General features: G+C 43.1%; 1 protein-coding gene across 4 annotated transcripts in view; it reads right to left on the reverse strand.

Moving 5' to 3' along the window:
* Positions 1 to 19164, reverse strand: part of FAT1 (FAT atypical cadherin 1) — a 142685-nt gene that overhangs the window by 27616 nt on the left and 95905 nt on the right. For all 4 annotated transcript variants that reach the window (XM_078002554.1, XM_078002553.1, XM_015139660.3 and 1 more), the window contains exons 7-11: positions 17955 to 18094; positions 12555 to 12830; positions 12224 to 12434; positions 3057 to 7124; positions 2351 to 2547 (exon numbers count right to left, since the gene is read on the reverse strand). In XM_078002554.1, coding sequence (XP_077858680.1) covers positions 2351 to 2547; positions 3057 to 7124; positions 12224 to 12434; positions 12555 to 12830; positions 17955 to 18094 — 4892 coding nt within the window. The remainder of the gene's footprint in view (positions 1 to 2350; positions 2548 to 3056; positions 7125 to 12223; positions 12435 to 12554; positions 12831 to 17954; positions 18095 to 19164) is intronic.

A 19164-nucleotide genomic window follows, 5' to 3' on the forward strand; every position in this document is an offset into this window, starting at 1 on the left:
ATGCTCAAACACGGTGAACAGCTGTTTCTAGCTCCAATTATTTAGAAATCCATGCCATAAATTAAAACCTAAAAAAAGATTAAGATTTGGTTGATTTTCTTAATCTGAACTCAACTATCAGTGAAGTACTCATGGAAAAGGACTCAGGAAAAAGGGTATTTCATAATAGGATGAATTTAAAGGATCTAGTGTCCCCATCTTATTCCTGAAGATGATACAGTATTGTATCGAAATAATAATATCAAAGGGCTAAAAAACAACCAAAGACACTTAGTTGCTGTAAGAAAGAGAGAATGTCGCACCCCTCCCGAAAATACAAAGTACAAATAAGAACTGGAATTAACTCCTCGGCCCTTAGAAGTTCCCCTTCCTTTCACGACCGAATTTAAGGGTTCTTCCATCTTAAGTCTTTCCCTGAGAACAGCCCTATCACTTTCCACAGCCACAAGCATCTCAGACTCACAGAATCTGTGGTGGGTTCCAACTCCTCCATCCTCTTCACAATCACATTCCTCTCTACCCAGCCTTCTCCTGGCCCCGTGCACTCCTCCTCCCTGTCACTCTCGGCCTTCGTCCCTGGGCAGGTCTATTTCTTCATCACTGCACTCTCTCATCAGGCATCCATCCACAACATGCTACCCAGACTGCCACCTGCACACCATCATGGGACCCAAATGGTCTGTTTCGCACCCCAAACATCCCAGCTCCACTCGTCACCCTGCCTCCCCAGAGTCCCCTTCTCCCCTACCCAGGGTGGCACTGCACTGGTGTCCTCTTTCTCCTTCCAGCTCAGCCCCCTTCTCCCTTTGGAAATCTCTCTCTCTTCTTTTTTCCCCTTTTTGTTAGTATCCTCTCAAATGAATTCAATTTTCAGCTATCCAGAGACAACGCTAAGTTCCCACACCTTTCCCTGATACCCATCCAACATCTCGCCTTCTCTCAGTGTCTAAAAAAAACACGGTCAACTGGATGTCCCATTACTTAAGCAAACTGGAATTGGAACTCAACACGGAACTCCTCCAAAGCCAGTCCCCGGCTCAGACTCCTCTTTGCCATGGCCTTGGTCGCTCCCTCTACTCCTGTAGAAAGTCGGGCTCAATGGCATGCCCGCCGGCTGGGACACCAGATGGTCTTCCTTGGTAGTGGCTTTGGTCCTTTCACTCCTTGCCCACCTCTGCTTTCCAGGGCCCCCTTGCATCCACTCCTCCCTGTCTAAATAATGGGCACGATGCTTCCAAACTAAGCTTCTTTTTTTTCTTTTTTTGAGACGGAGTCTCGCTCTGTCTCCCAGGCTGGAGTGAGCGGGGCGATCTTGGCTCACTGCAAGCTCCGCCTCCCAGGTTCGCACCATTCTCCTGCCTCAGCCTCCCCAGTAGCTGGGACTACAGGCGCCGCCACCTCGCCCGGCTAATTTTTTGTATTTTTAGTAGAGACGGGGTTTCACAGTGTTAGCCAGGATGGTCTCGATCTCCTGACCTTGTGATCTGCCCGCCTTGGCCTCCCAAAGTGCTGGGATTACAGGCGTGAACCACTGTACCCGGCCCAAATTAAGCTTCTTAAGGAATTTGTCTCATAGCATCTCTACCTTACTGATACAATAGGCTCCAAAGTCCCTATTTTCCCCAGGATAGAGTTCAAATCTCCTGGAGCGACCGCCACCAGCCACTGTAATCCAGTTCACCCTTTTCCAAGACTCTCAGTGCAGATTCCCCACTTCCGGAAAACTCAGTGGCGATTCCCACAATCCCTCCTCACACTCCACGGCTCCTCCCCACCCACCCCTGACGACTCAGTTACCGCCCCCGAGGCTGAGCCAGCCCTTCTCGCCCTCTGGCCCCAGGGACCACCCCTGCTCGAGCCACATGGCCCTCACCTAATCTTGGAGGGAGCATCTCTTCCTATGTCTGCTTTTAGTTCTCACTGAATGGTGAGTCCCGCAGATGCAGGAAGCACGCTGTCCACCTCTGAGATTCTCTAGCATGCAGAAGAGCAGATGTCCCCAAAACAGTGTCCCACGGCACATCGGCACTTTGTTTCCGGTCAGATCCTTCCCCCAAAATAGCTGTATCCCCATATTAAGAGAATCCCCTCATGAAAAGTTTACAGAGCATTTTCAGTGTTAGACACAACTGTAGTCCTGTCCATAATTTAGTTATTTAGAATGAGGTTTCTGATTTATTTAGCATTCCTGCAAATAGTTCTGAAGCTTTTCCAAGTCTTACCCCATTTAACACCTCTGCTTAATCAGTAAGCAATCATAAAACACATGTCAATTACACCGCAGTGCCAAATGATGGTCATTAAGAAATTTAAATTCATAACACACAAATGCAAGGGAAGAGTTGCTTACCTTTTCACAAACTGGACTGTTGTCATTTGCATCAAGAACTTTCACTTCAACTATAGCTTTTGACGAGAAGGTGCCATCAGTTGCTGTGATAGTAAGAAGGTAATTGTCCCTTTTTTCCCTGTCTAGAGGTTTCTTCACATATACCTTCCATTCATTCTGTATATTTTCAACAGCAAACTGTCCCAAAGGATCCCCTCCTATTAAATCAATGGAGGAAGATGACAGTCAAATTTGTTGAAAGGATGAAAGTAACAGAAAAAATAAACTGCACCGTTTATTTATGTTAACAATATATAAATGTTACCGTTTAAAAGAATTGAGCATTAAAAAAATCAATTTGGCATCTATTAGTTTTCCAATTTACAAAAAAAAGGGCAGCATTAAAATGTATAAACATAGCATTAAGACTACTAAATAATAATTTAGCTTGCATTAAAACTATAGATTTTTTAATGATAATATATTTATAATACAGTAAATATAAGGTTCAAAAGAATGAGTCACAAAAATCAAAAACAGTCTAATGAAACAACTGGTAGCTTTGCTCAGGTAACAAGCTTGAAATGAGGCTCAACAGACGTGATTTCTACTTATTATTTTAGATATTTAACTAAAATCATCCCTTAAGCCCTCAATTTCCATATAATACATTATCTTACAATTTATGCTTCTAAAAATCATTTTAAACTGCCTGAAACTTTTTTACCTGTTATGAAATATGTAACTTGTCTGTTGATCTCTTCAGAATCGGCATCTGTGGTACTTAAGATGGCAATCACACCGCCGGGGGGGTCATCCTCACTCACAGTCCCTTTATAGATCTCGGCCGTGAATCGTGGTGGACTATCGTTGACATCGGTGACGGTAACATCCACAATGGCTGTGGAGGACAGCTGGATCTTTTCACCATGATCTGAAGCAACCACTTTAATCTGGTAATTGTCTCTCTCTTCATGGTCAAGTTCCTTTAAGGTTGTAATCCAGCCTGTTTCCATGTTAATGGCAAAGGATTCAATGACTTCCACACTTTGTGACTGATCCAGGCTATACATAACTTGGCTGTTGGTTCCTGAGTCAGCATCAGATGCCCTGATCTGAATTACTCTACTTCCCCCTGGCAGGTTTTCAACAATGAATGCCTCATATGGACTAGATTCAAAGACGGGGCTGTTGTCATTTGCATCTTTCACTTGGATACTCACATCTACAGAAGCCACCATCTCACGGTCATCTTGAGTGCACCTGGCCAGTACGGAAAACTGATACCACTTAGTTATCTCATGATCAAGACTCTTCTCCAGCTTCAGCCTCCCGCTCTGTCTGTCAATCACAAAGGACTCATCCCTATTGCTTTCTGGGGTATTCCCTTTGACCAGGCTGTAAAGAACAGTCCCACTATGTTCTGCTCGGATGACATCTATTTCTGTTCCAATAGGCACGTCCTCAGACACTGTATAGGTATAGAAAGGTTCTGAAAATTTTGGAAGCTGCGTTTCTGGTGGAAGGATTTTGACATAGACGGGAACAACAGATTCTTTTGATGGAGACCCATTATCCACAGCTCTAACAAAGAAAGTGAAGAACTCATTTTCCAAGCCAATGAGGCTCTCCTTTGTAGTGATTACGCCGGACAGTTTGTTAATTTCCAAATTCTCTTTTACACTGTCAGAGTCTGCTTCAATGGCATAGGTGACATCGGCATTGGAGCCCTCATCGGCGTCACTTGCGAGAACTTTAATGACTGAAGTCCCTTTAGCAGCACTGGATCCGATATTCACTTCGTATTTGGTCGCCCGAAATTGTGGTGCATTGTCATTGTCATCTGTGAGGATGACATTCACAGTGCAGAAGGCAACTTTGCCTCCAGTGTCCTTAGCCATTAAACGGACTGAGATCACTTTCTCCGCTGGGGTTTCTCGATCAAGTTTTTCCAAAGTAAATATCTGTCCTCTCTCATTTATGTAAAATCTGTCTTTGGCAAAGTCATTTACAATATGGTAAGTGACGTCACCATAAATACCAGAATCCCCATCCGTCGTTTTCACCTCCATCACCAGGGTATGTAGGGGAGCGTTTTCAGCTAGTTCCACTTCATATTCGTTCTGAAGAAAAGCAGGGCTGTGCAAATTGCCTCCGATGACAGTCACATGAACCTGGGTGGAACTTCTAAAAACGCCATCGGAAACTGACAGGTTAAGACTGTAAAACGGCTTCAAGGTGTGCCGGCGTAGGTTTGAGAGGGTGATAATTCCTGTTGCACTGTCAATGATAAAATGTTTATGATCATTGCCGGACAGAATGGAATACTGCAACTTGTCGATGTCCGAACTGTCTGCATCATAGGCTTTTACACAGGTCACAAAATGCCCATGAGGGGCATGCTCGCTAATTCTGGCTTCGTAAATCTGTTGTTCAAAGAGTGGTGGGTTATCATTGAGGTCGGTAACGTCCACCGTGACAATCACGTCACTGCTCAGCGGCGGCATACCACCGTCGACAGCCCTCACAAAAATCGTGTGCCGCTGGGACTGCTCGTAATCCAGAGTTCTGAGCAGTGAAATGAGGCCGGTGCTGCTGTCCACATGAAAATGATCATGACTCTTGCTGAGATTCCCAGACAGCTGGTATGAGATTCCTCTATTGGGTTCTGAATCAGCATCTGTGGCTCTGACTTGAACAACGGATGTTCCGATTACAGATGCCTCAGACAGGGTTGCTGCGTAAGACTGCTGAGCAAACACAGGAGCATTATCATTGATGTCCTCCACTATGATGTCCACAAATACTTCAGCATGAGCGCCCGTCAAGGAGTCAGTTGCGCGTATGCTCAGTTTATACGCCGGGTGGGCCTCAAAGTCCAGAGGAGCTATGACGTTGATAACTCCGGTATTGAAGTTAATAGTGAACTGGCTGAAAGGGTCTCCGTCTGTGATGCTGTAGAACACTTTCAAGCCTTCCGGGCTGTTGGCCTGTACGTGGACCACGGGGCTGTGCACCTGGACATTCTCTGCAATCTCTGCACTGTAGAAAGGTTTTTCAAACACGGGCATGGCTTTATTCATGACAGTGATCGGAACCATAACTTCCGCTGAAAAGGCCGGGTTCCCTCCATCTTTGGCGACCACTGTAACAAGATACTCTTTATTTAAGGTGTCAGGTTCGAATTGCTTTTTCAGTGAAATTTCACCCAAGGGTCCAATTTGAAAGTATTCATGATGTTCCTTAAGGTAGTAATGCACGTCCCCGTTTCTGCCACTGTCTCTGTCTACAGCGGTGACGTGGCGAATGACACGGCCCACCTCGGTGTCCACCTTAACAACGGCGTAGTAGGGCAGGTTGACAAACACTGGTGCGTTATCATTTTGGTCTTCTACGATGACCTTCACGACAACGTGGGCCACCGCGGAAGGCTTATGTTCTTCCGTCACTTCCACAACCACATCAAACGCCTCCTGCTGTTCACGATCAAAGGGTATACCGGTGGTGGACAGTACTCCTGAAGTGCGGCTTATTTTAAATCTGCGATCTGGGTTGAGGATGTGATAAAACAAAGGCTCATTGATTGGATTCCCAATAGCAGTAATGACAGCTAACGTTTTGGCCTCCGTGGAATTCTCTTTCACTACTGCAGAGTAGACACCCTGGGTAAACTTCAGGTGACTTTCTTTGCTTTCTTTCACATTAATTTTGACAGAGGTAAGGCCAGCAAACCTGCCATCGGAAGCTCTAACGGTTAGCTCGTAGCGGCTTCTTAACTGAGTTGTGTTTTGGACAGTTAGAGCACCAGTCTTGTAGTCCATGGAAAACTTCTCCCCGATGTTGCCTTCGGTGATGGAGTAAATCAACTGTGAGAATGCGCTTGAATCGGCATCTGTAGCATTTACTGTGATGACTTTTACTCCTTTGTATGTTGGCAACAAAAGACATGCTTCATATAATGGCTTGGCGAACACGGGAGGGCAGTCATTAATGTCAATTACATGTATTGTTACATTAGCTGCATACTCAGCAAATAAACGTGGGGTTCCCATGTCATGCACTTGTACGGTGAAGTGAAAAGTGCTTGTTTCTTCATAGTCCAGACTGAGGACTGTATGAATAGCACCAGTGCTAGAATCAATAGCAAAATATTTGTGTACAGATGGTTCAACAATGTGGTAAACAAGCAAAGCATTGGAGTCTTTATCAGCATCAGCTGCTCGAATCACCAGAGGGACATTCCTGTCTGTGAGGACCACGCTGTTAATTGAGGCTGACTCACTAATGAGTCCTGTATATTCTGCCTGCATAAAAACTGGCGAGTTGTCATTCTCATCCTGCAGCTGAACTGAAACTGTTGTATTAGTGGACAAACCAGCCATGTTCGTTCCTTGTATTATCAATGTGTACACGGGCAAAGTCTCAAAGTCCAGGGCTTTCTGAGTGATGATACTTCCAGAATGTGGATTAATATCAAAAGCATCACCTGTATTTCCATCTTTTATTTCATACACCACTGATGACTGACTATGGGCTGTAACCATCCCAACAAAACTCCCAATGCTGACAGTTTCACTGATTTCAACAGAATAGTCTTTGGATGTAAACTTCGGAGGGGCGTTGTCAGCAACTGTGACGAAGATATGCACAGAAGTTACTTCACTCATGGGTGGACTGCCCTTATCTGTAGCTTTTACTATTAAATCATACTCCACTTGGTTACTTCGATCTAATTCTTTGGCAGTTTTAATAGAGCCCAAGACAGGATCAATCATAAAAGAATTTCCAATGTTTCCTGGAAGAAGAGGAAAAAATACATGTTAGACAAAAATACAAGGAGCAATAGAAGTAGTAGTTAGAGAAACAGAAACAAAGGTATCCTCAACAATTATATTCTGAAATTAAGCAGAAACTCAGGGATGTCAACATTTGAATGGAATATTCAACTTGTTTTATTTTTATCCACCTAATATTTTACAGAATTTTGATCATGAATGATGAAAAACAAAAAACAGAAGAAACAGCCCTCTGCGCTTAAAGCCAAATCTCCCTCTCTGGGCTGCACTGGGAATGTGTGGTGGGAAGACAAGGTTATCCTTCCACAAAGCAGTTGAGTAAGTCCTTTTCCAGGAGTCCCTCAAAACACTCCTGGACCACATTTGTATTTTCAACGGTCATGACTTAAGAATTCTTAAGATGTGTATTCATTACAAAAGATTTCGATTCAATAAGAAATTGACATCAAGCTTCGAGAGACAATTGTCCATGGAGAGATGTGTGTAACCTGTCCCACTTTGCAAGTTTTGAAGATTGCAACAACATTCCCTTCTTATCTTTTTCAGGTCAACTGATCCTCTAGGTCAGTGATTTTCCACTGGGGGCGATTCTGCGCCCAAGGAGACATCTGGCAATGCCTGCAGACATTTTTGGCTGTCACTACTGATCGCAAGAGGGTGCTCCTGGCGTCTCGTGGGTGGAGACCAGGGATGTTGTTAAGCACCCTACAACGCACAGGGCAGCCCTGCACAACAAAAAATACCTGGTTCCAAACGTCAGCAGTGCTGCAACTGAGAGGCTGCTTGAAGATATCGAGTGTCTCACCTCCTTTTCTTTGGACCTTTTCAGGCTATACTATATGTATCTTTAGCTGCAACCACAGCTCCAGAATATTCTATAATTTCGTAACATCGACTGAATCTTCAAAGAGATGAGCAGTTCTCTACAGCCCTTTTGGATAAATCAGGGCAGCGTTGCAGGCTCTCAGGTTTAATCTATCCACAAGCCCTCCATCCTTTTTCTGTCTCATAAACAAGCATCCAGAATTCACCATCCTCGTCATAGCACAGAATCTGTTTTCCCCAAATGAACTATTACATTTACCCAAAACAAAGCTCACTTGCCACTTAACTGCTTTCTCAAATTCTTGCTCTAGGTTTGCCATGCGTGTGGCATTTCACGGACCAGAACTACTTAGTGTGAGCTGCAAACCAGGGGATTAACCAAGCACTTCTTTCTCCACATCATGAACAGTAAACACTTCCTCTACAGTCTTCATTTCCTTCCTTTAAGACATTTTCCAAAAATCCATGGCCATTTTTTGGAGAGCAGATCCAGCCTGGCTTTCATTAAGTCTTACTGGCTCTGCATCCGGGCCCCAAGGCAGTGCCTCAGTCTGCAACAGGGCAGAGGCCCAGGCTTTCCTTAGGTCCTCATGCTCTGAGCTGAACCCTGGCTGAGGACTGGGTCCTGCTGCCTCTGCCAGGCTGTTGAGACACTAATTTCCGGCCTGTCTGTATTCATGAGTCAGTGATCCCAGGTCCTTCCTGATTGCATTTTCGGCTGTCGTCAGAACTCCAAGATCCTTTTCTCATCCCGCCTGTACATCATCCTCACTGTCTAAAATTGTTACCGACTGCCTGGCCTAACACAGGCGACTGGGGCTACCACAGTGACTCTTCATCCCCACCCCTCAGACTTCCCTATGTCTGTACTCACCCGCTGACCTAGCATATTTTATATTCATTCTTCTATATCCATTTCTCTCTTACTTTGTACAGGATAATCTTGCCAATGAAGCTTCAAATACGCAAGGCCTCGAGTGGAGGGATGAACAGACTCTCTGCTGCGGAGGAGGCTGGTGACGCTAGAGCACACTGCTTTCTGCAAAACTTGCTCCCGGCCCTGCAGCCAAGCGGGCATTCTCTTCGTCCTCAATCAGGAGCGCACACTCATCTCAGAGCCCCAGTGTTTGAGGCATCCTCTCCCGCTATTCTGTTTCCATCTCATCGCCCTGTGTTTTCTTTACAGCATGGATCACAACCTTGCTCTTTATTGGCCATGCAAGGTTCAGAAACATCCTTTATTATCTGGGGCATCGTGACTCTGATGAACACAGCTTGGAGCATGTCACTGATAACAAGGTGAAACAGGAACCCAGCTCGTCATGCGATAGATGGATCCCACATACATACAGATTAAGGCAGAAGTCATCAGATTTGCAGACGGGAAAGCAGCATCACGTTTACATGAAGAAACAATGAGGGCTGCTGAGGGGCAGAGAGTGCCCCTGCCTGGCCTAACGATAGGTACGTGCAGAGACGCCGAGGTGCACGGGTGGTGGTCAACGACTTCCTACGGCGGCAGAAAAGGTCTGTACGAGGCTGGGGGCTTATTCACTGACTTTAGCTACAATATGAGTGATTTTTAAACAACTTCAAATTGTTCCCTGTATGGGAACAGGGCAATTAACTAGACAAATAGGTTAATTTTTGCTCTTAAGCTATTAAGTGTATTACACAGAACTGTGAAGGGGAGTCTGTTTCTTCCTCTGTGGACACACTCTGGATGTTCAGCTGGGGCCCACTGACCGGCAGAGTGGCACCCTCTATTGACTCGAGGCAATTATATTGAACTTAAGTTTGGCGAAGAAAACCAATTCTAATCAACAAGTGTATTTACTTATGGAGTATCTTCTATTTCCAGGTATTAAAATGGTTTAGAAGTAGTGCTCTAATAATCTACTTTTTAAAAAAGACATAAGAAGAAAACACCACACAGACCGGAGTATGGCACTGCCATGTCTCTAGCATATAACTCAATGCGGAGTATGGCACTGCCATGTCTCTAGCATATAACTCAATGGTTACTGAAAATATCTCCTAATTAATTCCTTTTTCCCTGAAGACTCCTAATCAGACCAAACCTTTTACTTAATTAATTGCTGCTAGTTAAACATGCAGTGTTATGTACTGAATTTATAACTAGTCTTTTTGAACTTTAAATGTAATCTGACACAAATGAGAAGCAGGTAAAATACCTTTTACTCAATTAATTGCTGCTAGTTAAACATGCAGTGTTATGTACTGAATTTATAACTAGTCTTTTTGAACTTTAAATGTAATCTGACACAAATGAGAAGCAGGTAAATATGAATAAACTTAAATGAAAGGCATTTGTATGAACATTTTATAGTTTGTACTATTCCAATAGATGTCCACCTCCTCCATCCCCAGCATACGCCCACACACCCTCCACAAAACTCTACTGCATGTTAATGGCAGTGGTCTCTTACAAAGTAACTGCCGAGCATAATTTTTATATTACCAAAACTATAAAAATAGCTTCTTAAAAGCCCTAATTCTATGCCAGAATAGGCCACTGGTATTATCTATTCATTGAGGAGGGAGTTCCATTCTCAGAATACCAGATTCCTAACCCTATCAGTCATTAGAAGCATTCAAAGAATGCACATGCTTTTACTCAGACACCAACAATCACATTTTAACCACCCAGTTGTTGAAAATTCGGTGAAAGCTAAGAGGAAGTTTAACGTTTTCTCCTACACAAACCCAGTCAGTTTGTCTACGGCAGAATTACTTTACTGCAGTACTCAGGCATGCACAAATGGAATGCACTGTTTTTCTAACTGCAAATTTCTGAACCAGTGGAAAAAACTCCATCTTTATTCAAGGCACTAACTACACTACATTTTAACACTGCAATCACAGGCAGTGTATGAGATCTTATTTGTGACTAATGAACTCAATTTGGTTGTTTTAAGGGAAACAAATGAAATTTCAAATATGTTAAATAAACATAGTTTAACCACTTAGAACACATCAGTAAGTTTCTTAAAATGACTCTCCATTTCCCTCAATTTTGATTACCTGAACTATAGTTAATCTGTACCTGTAACAAGTCTAACGCCTAGGAGAGACCATTTCTAAGTATGCAGAGCTACAGACTTAAAAAAAAAAAAAAAAAAAACACAAGTTAAATGGAAGATTTTAATTCTCTAAACTCATCACAAAGAAGACTGAAAGGGACTGTATTTCTTGTACTAACAATGGTGCTGAAGAAGACGGAAAACTGTCAACTGTCTTCTCAACATTTCATCACTTTCAGAGGATCTGGCTGAGCAGGAAGTCCTAAAGCAATGTGAGCTCTGACTGCACAGAACCGTTTCCACTGGGGTGGAACTTTCACAAGACATGCATTGTGGACCCAATGGCAACCCCTTACCTACCATGCCCAAGGATGAATGCTCCTAACACAGCACCTGGCACATAAGTGAGCTTCATCAGCCCACGGAAAGAATGAATGAATGAATGAATGAATGAATGAATGAGAGAATGGTCGCAGAAAACAGACCAAAAACATCCTGCTATGCCGGGATTGCTTCCTGGTGATACCCCTGCATAAACCGACTCTGGATCTCTTGGCCTCTGTGGAACCGTCCAGGCCCACAGCTCCAGCTGTTTTTTTTTCTGCCCTTACTGCCTCAAGCCCCACCCCAGCAGGCCCCAGCTCTGGGGTCTAGTCCTCAACCCAGTTCCATGAGGGAAATCCACCTGTTAAAGGCAAGGGGCAAAAATCCAGGTAACTGTGGAAGGGGTGGGAGGGGCAGGCACCTCTTCCTGAGGTTTGAGCCAATTACAACGAGATGAGTCAACACTGATATGGAGCTTCCTGCTCTGCTGAAGAGAAAATACTCTCTGACAAAAAAGTAAAACGTTAAATTACTAGGCAAGTATCTTCCTAAGTGTGTTTAACCAATATTATAGAAGAAAGTGTGGTTAAAATAATTTCAGAAATACTGAATTGGTCAAATAAAGTTTCCTATACTGTGGGGCTTCTCAGAGCCTTGAACTGGGCTAATACTGTGAATCCCCCAGAACTTCCCCAAACTGTCTGATGGGCTAAAAGTTAAAAAATAAAAAATAAAAATAAAAAAATCCTCTTTCTCCTAATATGCAAAATTGTATCTAGAGATCAATTTAAGCAATTGCGGCAGATACACAGAAATGCTTCAATACCCAGAACTGATATTGGAAAAGTAGAAACAGACTTTTAACAATTGCAAATTTAAAATGCCACTGAATGCTCCAAAAATACCTGACTCAATCGAGTACAGCACTTCGGCATTTTTCCCTTTGTCCTTGTCCAGCGCCGTCACCTGCAACACAACCGAGCCGACGGCCGCCGATTCATACACCCGCCCTTTGTAGGAGGAAGCGGTGAACCACGGGGCATGGTCATTCGTGTCGCTGACGTTGACCACAATCCTTGCAAAGTTGCGTTTTACAGGCACATCTTGATCTCGTACCTAAAGGAATCGACACATTATCAATCCCATTGGTGTTTTTCTTATAACTAATTGGAAATCACAGTTAATCCCACAAAGGCCTCAGGACCAATGGTGAGAGGAGAGAGGCAGAGCGCCTACCATGACCGTGAGGGTGTGCTGGTGAACGGCTTCATGATCGAGCTTCTCAGAAGTATAGAGAGAGCCGGTTGCAGGATCAAGACGGAATTTCTTGAGACTCAGTGGATCTCTACTGCCCTGCAGAGTGTAGATTAGTCTGTTTTTCTCATCCTGATCCACAGCACTGATGTGCAAAATTTCTGTCTCTGGCACCGTATCTTCAGGAATAACAACTTCATACTTCGATGTAGAAAACTGAGGACGATGGTCATTTGTGTCTATTACTTTGATGAATACCTGTAATGGATGACAAAATGGCTCGTACAATAATATGTGCAATTACGATGTTTTAATACTTAAAGAACCATGAACAAAAGTCAAGCACATTGAAAGAATGACACTGTGGCAAAATAAAATACAAATAGGAGAAAGGCAACAAAAACCTACAATCATACATGTCTTATAACATTTCTCACTGGTGTATTACTTATCTAAATATGAGTCAGATAATGATGACCTTTCTGAATTCTTATAACTAACTCTGAAGACAAAATGTGTATACTTTTCACACTTGCCACGTCTTTATGTGGCTTAACTTCTCTTATGCCTCCACACAGAAGGTATCTGTAGATCACTCATGTACAGATAACAATTTACTTTACCAGGATTTATAGAAGACTAATTTCTTATATCAGATTGGAATCTGCAACTACCAATCTACTGAGGTGAGTAAGATAGATGATTACACTATCTAAATTTCTCATTCTCATTTTTGACATCCCAAGCCCCAGATCATAGGTTTTTTTAATATGTAAAAAGAAAAAATAAGAAATGTGTTTAGAAATCACCGTATTTCTGTAATCATAAACCTACATGTATGTAGTAAATATGTTTACTCCCTAAAAGCAATTTAGTTAATAGACTGAAAAAATAAACTCTCTTAATTGTGTCCACATAAAGTAAAAACCTTTGGAGGAAAAAAAGCAAATGTTAAGAAACCTGGTACTAAGCTAAATTAGAAACAAACAAAACTTTGACAGTAAGAGGATTAATTTTCATAATGAAAAAAACCTATGGATTTGGCACAGTGGAAATCACTGCCAATTACAAAACATGGTTCAGAGCTTATGAAGAAGAAAACTGCGCTTCGTGGGGCACACGGAACAAAGGGATCCGCTGTCCGAGCAGCACAGGAGTGCGCTTCGTGGGGCACACGGAACAAAGGGATCCGCTGTCCGAGCAGCACAGGAGTGCGCCTCGTGGGGCACACGGAACAAAGGGATCTGCTGTCCGAGCAGCACAGGAGTGCGCTTCGTGGGGCACACGGAACAAAGGGATCTGCTGTCCGAGCAGCACAGGAGTGCGCTTCGTGGGGCACACGGAACAAAGGGATCTGCTGTCCGAGCAGCACAGGAGTGCGCTTCGTGGGGCACACGGAACAAAGGGATCTGCTGTCCGAGCAGCACAGGAGTGCGCCTCGTGGGGCACACGGAACAAAGGGATCTGCTGTCCGAGCAGCACAGGAGTGCGCCTCGTGGGGCACACGGAACAAAGGGATCTGCTGTCCGAGCAGCACAGGAGTGCGCCTCGTGGGGCACACGGAACAAAGGGATCTGCTGTCCGAGCAGCACAGGAGTGCGCCTCGTGGGGCACACGGAACAAAGGGATCTGCTGTCCGAGCAGCACAGGAGTGCGCCTCATGGGGCACACGGAACAAAGGGATCTGCTGTCCGAGCAGCACAGGAGTGCGCCTCGTGGGGCACACGGAACAAAGGGATCTTTTGTCCGAGCAGCACAGGAGTGCGCTTCGTGGGGCACACGGAACAAAGGGATCTGCTGTCCGAGCAGCACAGGAGTGCGCTTCGTGGGGCACACGGAACAAAGGGATCTGCTGTCCGAGCAGCACAGGAGCCAGAGACCCAGGCAGAGCTGTTAACCACATGGAGAAGGCCGTGAACAGAGGCCTTCCGTGAGGGCCACATCAGTGTTCTCGTAGAAGACCAAAACATCAAGGATGTTTTAGTTAAAAAAAACATAACATGACATTTTGTATGAATTCTAAATGCATCCACCAAACCATGGAAAGGTTTCATGTGAAAGCTATGTAAACCTTTAAAACTACAGACGCCTCACTTTTACAGGTCAATGATGATCCAGAAGGGATGACTATAAAGGCAATTACCACAAATTAGATTATATATTAATGTCCACTATACATTTAAAAATTACTTTTCCCATGTATTGGGTACTGGGCAGAGAAGTTTAATCCTGCTCCAAGCTCAACTATTATTAAGTAGAAGGAACTGAAAGTAAAAGCAAAATTCAATAGAAACACACTGATCGTGCATTTCCATGCCCAATGCTTGCCTACATAACACAGTGGGTGTGAAATTAGCATGCAATAATCCCTGCCCTCACAGAGCCACCAGGCTCACCAGGCAATGTTCTGCACGTGCACAGCCTAACCATGTCTCATATACTATCAAGTAAGTTTTTAAGAGTCCGGAGACTGGCTGAGATGTTCAGAAAGCTCTTAAGAGGGAGACAATGATTTCTTGGATGTATTTTTGGTTGGCAGGTGAGTAAGTATGAGGAAGGGCTGCCTCAAAGACGTGAGGGCAAGCAGTGGGATGGAGCATCCTGCCTTTTAGAGGTTGGAGAGGACCTGGAACTCAGGGATGATATAGTAAAGGAGCAAGAAGAAGGCAGAATCAAATATGCAGAGCCTCGACTCCAGAACTGATGTGGGAGGATTACACAGCTCCTTTTGGTCAGAAGAAACTCACTTCCAAGATGAGCGGCAGGGATGAAGAATGGCACTGGAAGGTGAACTGAGTGTCGGTGGGACAAGAGCCCAAACCCGAGCTGATGTGCAACAAAACTATGGTTTTCTGAGTGCTTACTGGTGACAGGCTCTCGGGGAGTGAAGAACAAGCGCCCTGCGGGTCATCTCATCAACCTTCCTAACACCTCCAAGAGGATGATTACCACCACCCCCACTTTCCAGGTGAGAACATGGACACACAGAGAGTTACAGCTATTTGCCTCTGGAAAGGAATACAAGAGGTGGAGCCGGGATTCCGACCAAGCGAGCTGCTCCAGAGGCCACGATGCTGATGCTCGAGAGAAAGTGAAAGAAGATATGAAAGCAAAGCTGTTTGAAAGAAAGAAAACAAAAGGTAACTAGATTTGGTAAGTTACCTGGAGATACAAGAGAAAGCCAAGTGAATGGAATCAATAGCGGTCAGCATCCTAAGCCGCACACGCAGGACAGGCAAGCTGGGAGAAGAGCTGTTTCCGCAGGGCACTGGCAATTCTCCCACCGTCCTGCCGCCTACCTCTGCTGGAGGCTGCCTGCTTGACCCACCAACGCTCACCTAAACCTTCTCAAATCGGCATCTGCTGCCCCTGACCTGGAGACACAATGGCTGCTCTGTTGATTTTTGAGTGTTACTTCCAAGTGCCAATCCATCCCCACGGTATCCTAGCGTCTCACCGCCCAGCTAATTCCTCTGCTCTTCAATCCATCCCCGCTGTATCCTGGTGCCTCTCACTGCCCAGCTGAGTCCTGTGCTCTTCTCCAGGTGGCAGCTGCTGCCCCGCTCCACCTGCTCCCGCCCAAATTCGTATTTCCAGGTTCTCAGCTGAAGAGGAAAAATAATCTAAACACAAATCATTCCCTTTGTCCCACACCTTAACAGGTCAACCTGGGCTCACCGTTCTCCTACAGTCTGACTGCCTTTCCCTGTCAGCAATTAGGATAGCATCTAGAGCCTATGACAATGGCCCAAAATAAGTTACAGAAGTATCTTTATACTTCTGAAACAATGAAATTTAAGATATTCTGTGTTCCCAAGGAAGAAAACTAGACTCTCTTTCCTGGGTTTTACAGGAATTTTAGTCGATACACATCATATTTCATGCTAAACTTTTCACTGCACTAATTAAAAATACAATTATTGGGAAAGAGTTGCACTGCTAATTATTCATAGAGGTGTTGCCTTTAGTAATGAGAATGCTTGGCAAAGACGGCCATCGCCACTGTTTATGAAGCTCCTTTTGTTAGATTTCTGGGTAGTCGATTCTGTGAACTGGTCTACAGTTATGCCCCTTAAATCCTTCTCTCAGAATTATCCTGTTAGATTTATTATAATTTATGATGTTTTTATTCTCATTTTTGTGCTCTAAAATTTTACAAGGGCTTATGTTTAAAGAGAGAAAATCAATAGATTTTGCTTGTTTCTAGAATGAGAACAGCTACCAACTAAATTGAAATTTTCACACCATACTAGAACTTTTACAAGACAATCTCAAAATGACCCCAAAAGCATACAGCATACATATATCAATTTTATATACACTAAAAATCACAAGCATTTAGAGAAATATTTTTGTAAATGGCTTTAAATTATCTACCCATTTATTAATCGAAAAGACAGCACAGACGATAATTTTTATCTTTTAATGCAGCTCAATGACTTAGCAGATGATCTGGCTCGCTTAGGATTTAAAACAGTGTAATCTAATGCTAGAAAACTGAAACTCAGAAGCATCTTGTTCTCTGACATTTAACTTCTTTCTTTTTCATTTAGGCCACAGTAGGTTATAAATACACCTTTAGCTTCTACCAGCCTCGTGAAAGCTCCAAGAAGGCAAGATTGCTGCCTGTTTTGTTTCCTGCTATTCACCTTCCAGAATGGTACCTGGCATGTGACAAGTATTCAACAAATACTTGTTAAAGAAATGAGTGAATGACACTCTGCTCGCTCCTGAAACCTCACGATGATTCTTCTCTCTAGGAATATTCCTTCTGTACACTTCAAACGGCCCACACTGAGAACCAAAGAAAAGTAGTAAGAAAGAAGATAATTTAAATTTAACTTACAGGATTTTAACACGTAAGTGTGAAATCCCCATAATCTGGCCATCTCAATTATCAGATAGGAGCAAATAAAGGTGTTAAAGGAATGATGAGAACAATTTTATTAGTTATTTTACATAGCCAGGAGGAATCCAAAAAAAGTGATTTAGAAGATGAATCACTCTATCCAGTTTTACTGAAATTGATTTAAACAATTCATTCTCAATAGTGATGTACTTTACGTTAATATAGTTTAAAATGAGCATAAAATTCGAAGATTTTGATGGCATAACGTTGGTCTGGTTTTGTTTTTGAAGTCTTCCCTCAAAATTATCAAAACTGCTTAATTATATGCAAAACCTAAATTGGGATATGGAATTTTCTTTCCCTAAATAAAAATTCTTAGTGTGCATGTCTGTAAACTTTACCAACACACAAACTCTTCTGATTTTAGACCCTCACAGGGCAGAATCCACCGCTCATACTTCCTGTGGACCCCTCCAAGTCAGAATGTTGTCTCCATCCTCCTCTGACAGCCGCATCACTAGTAATTCACTTACCTGAGTGAGGATAGTGGTGGTTCCATCTGTGGCCTCGACTGTGAGGTTGTAGTTTGACTTCTGTTCTGCATCGAGAGGTTTGGCAACAATGATGGTTCCAGTTCCCTTGTCCACATCGAAGTGACTGTCATAGTTGCCACCTAGTTTAAATTGGGACAAAAAAAGTAAAAACAGTCACAGGATAACACTCTGTAGTTTATTTTGTGGCTTTCTAATACTTAATGGCACTGAAAAAAGCTTCTAATGTACTAGCAAAGAGTTTCCAAGGAGGAGCATTTTGAAAGACAAGAGTGGCCAATTAGAAAGACAATGCTTGTTATGGCAAAGTGAACCCTAATTGTCCAGGAAGCAACTAACTGAAAAAAAGCAAGAAAGCAACTCTGAAAACAAAGACATTGCTAATACTGCCAGTGAGTTACTTTCAATTTGCTTTTTCAGGGGTTCTGAATTTCTCTTCAATCTGTATCTTAGTAGTTATACAAACCATCACTGGGCCATTTAAAAGTTTACTTACTAAGAAAACTTTCTGATACTTTGAGCAAATTGGCCTAATAAAATAGCTATTAAAAATCAATGTTAACTCTAAAAAAAAAATAGTGGTAGTTAACTTCAATTAGTCCTGGCTACTATAAACTATTTGAAAATATTTTTTTTCTCATTTTTGACAAACACAAAGCCTAATGAAATAACAGTTTCTATCCTACTAATATTATCCAAATATTTTTGATAAAACTCTCTTTTCAAATCCATTGACCTAGATATAAAATGAAATGGAATGAAAGAAAATAGAGGCTTAATGTCATGATGAAATTCTACTACTAAATCTAACCAAGAAACAAAACAACACACACGACGTCTTAAGAGAAACCGAAAACCACAGGGCAAGGTGAGCATTACGTGTCAACACGCCGGCGAATGGGATGGGTGACCATGCGCACACTATGGAAAAAAAAAAAAAAAAAAAAACAGCAATGGAAGATAGTCATTGGAAATAAAAAAGTTAAAAAAAAAACAAGGCTTTTATTTTAGATCTCATAATCTGAGGCAAATTATGTGATCTCAGCAGATACCTTCTGCTGTACAGTTCGGGTCACAAGTCATCTGAAAGATGTAAAAAACTTCTCTAGCAAGCGTGTCTCCTGGCACAGCCAAAAAGAAGCAAGCACGCATGGAAAGCAAGCACAGAATAAGAGCAATCAATCAAACCAGG

Source organism: Macaca mulatta, chromosome 5 (assembly GCF_049350105.2).
Source record: "Macaca mulatta isolate MMU2019108-1 chromosome 5, T2T-MMU8v2.0, whole genome shotgun sequence".
NCBI classification, from domain to species: domain Eukaryota; kingdom Metazoa; phylum Chordata; class Mammalia; order Primates; family Cercopithecidae; genus Macaca; species Macaca mulatta.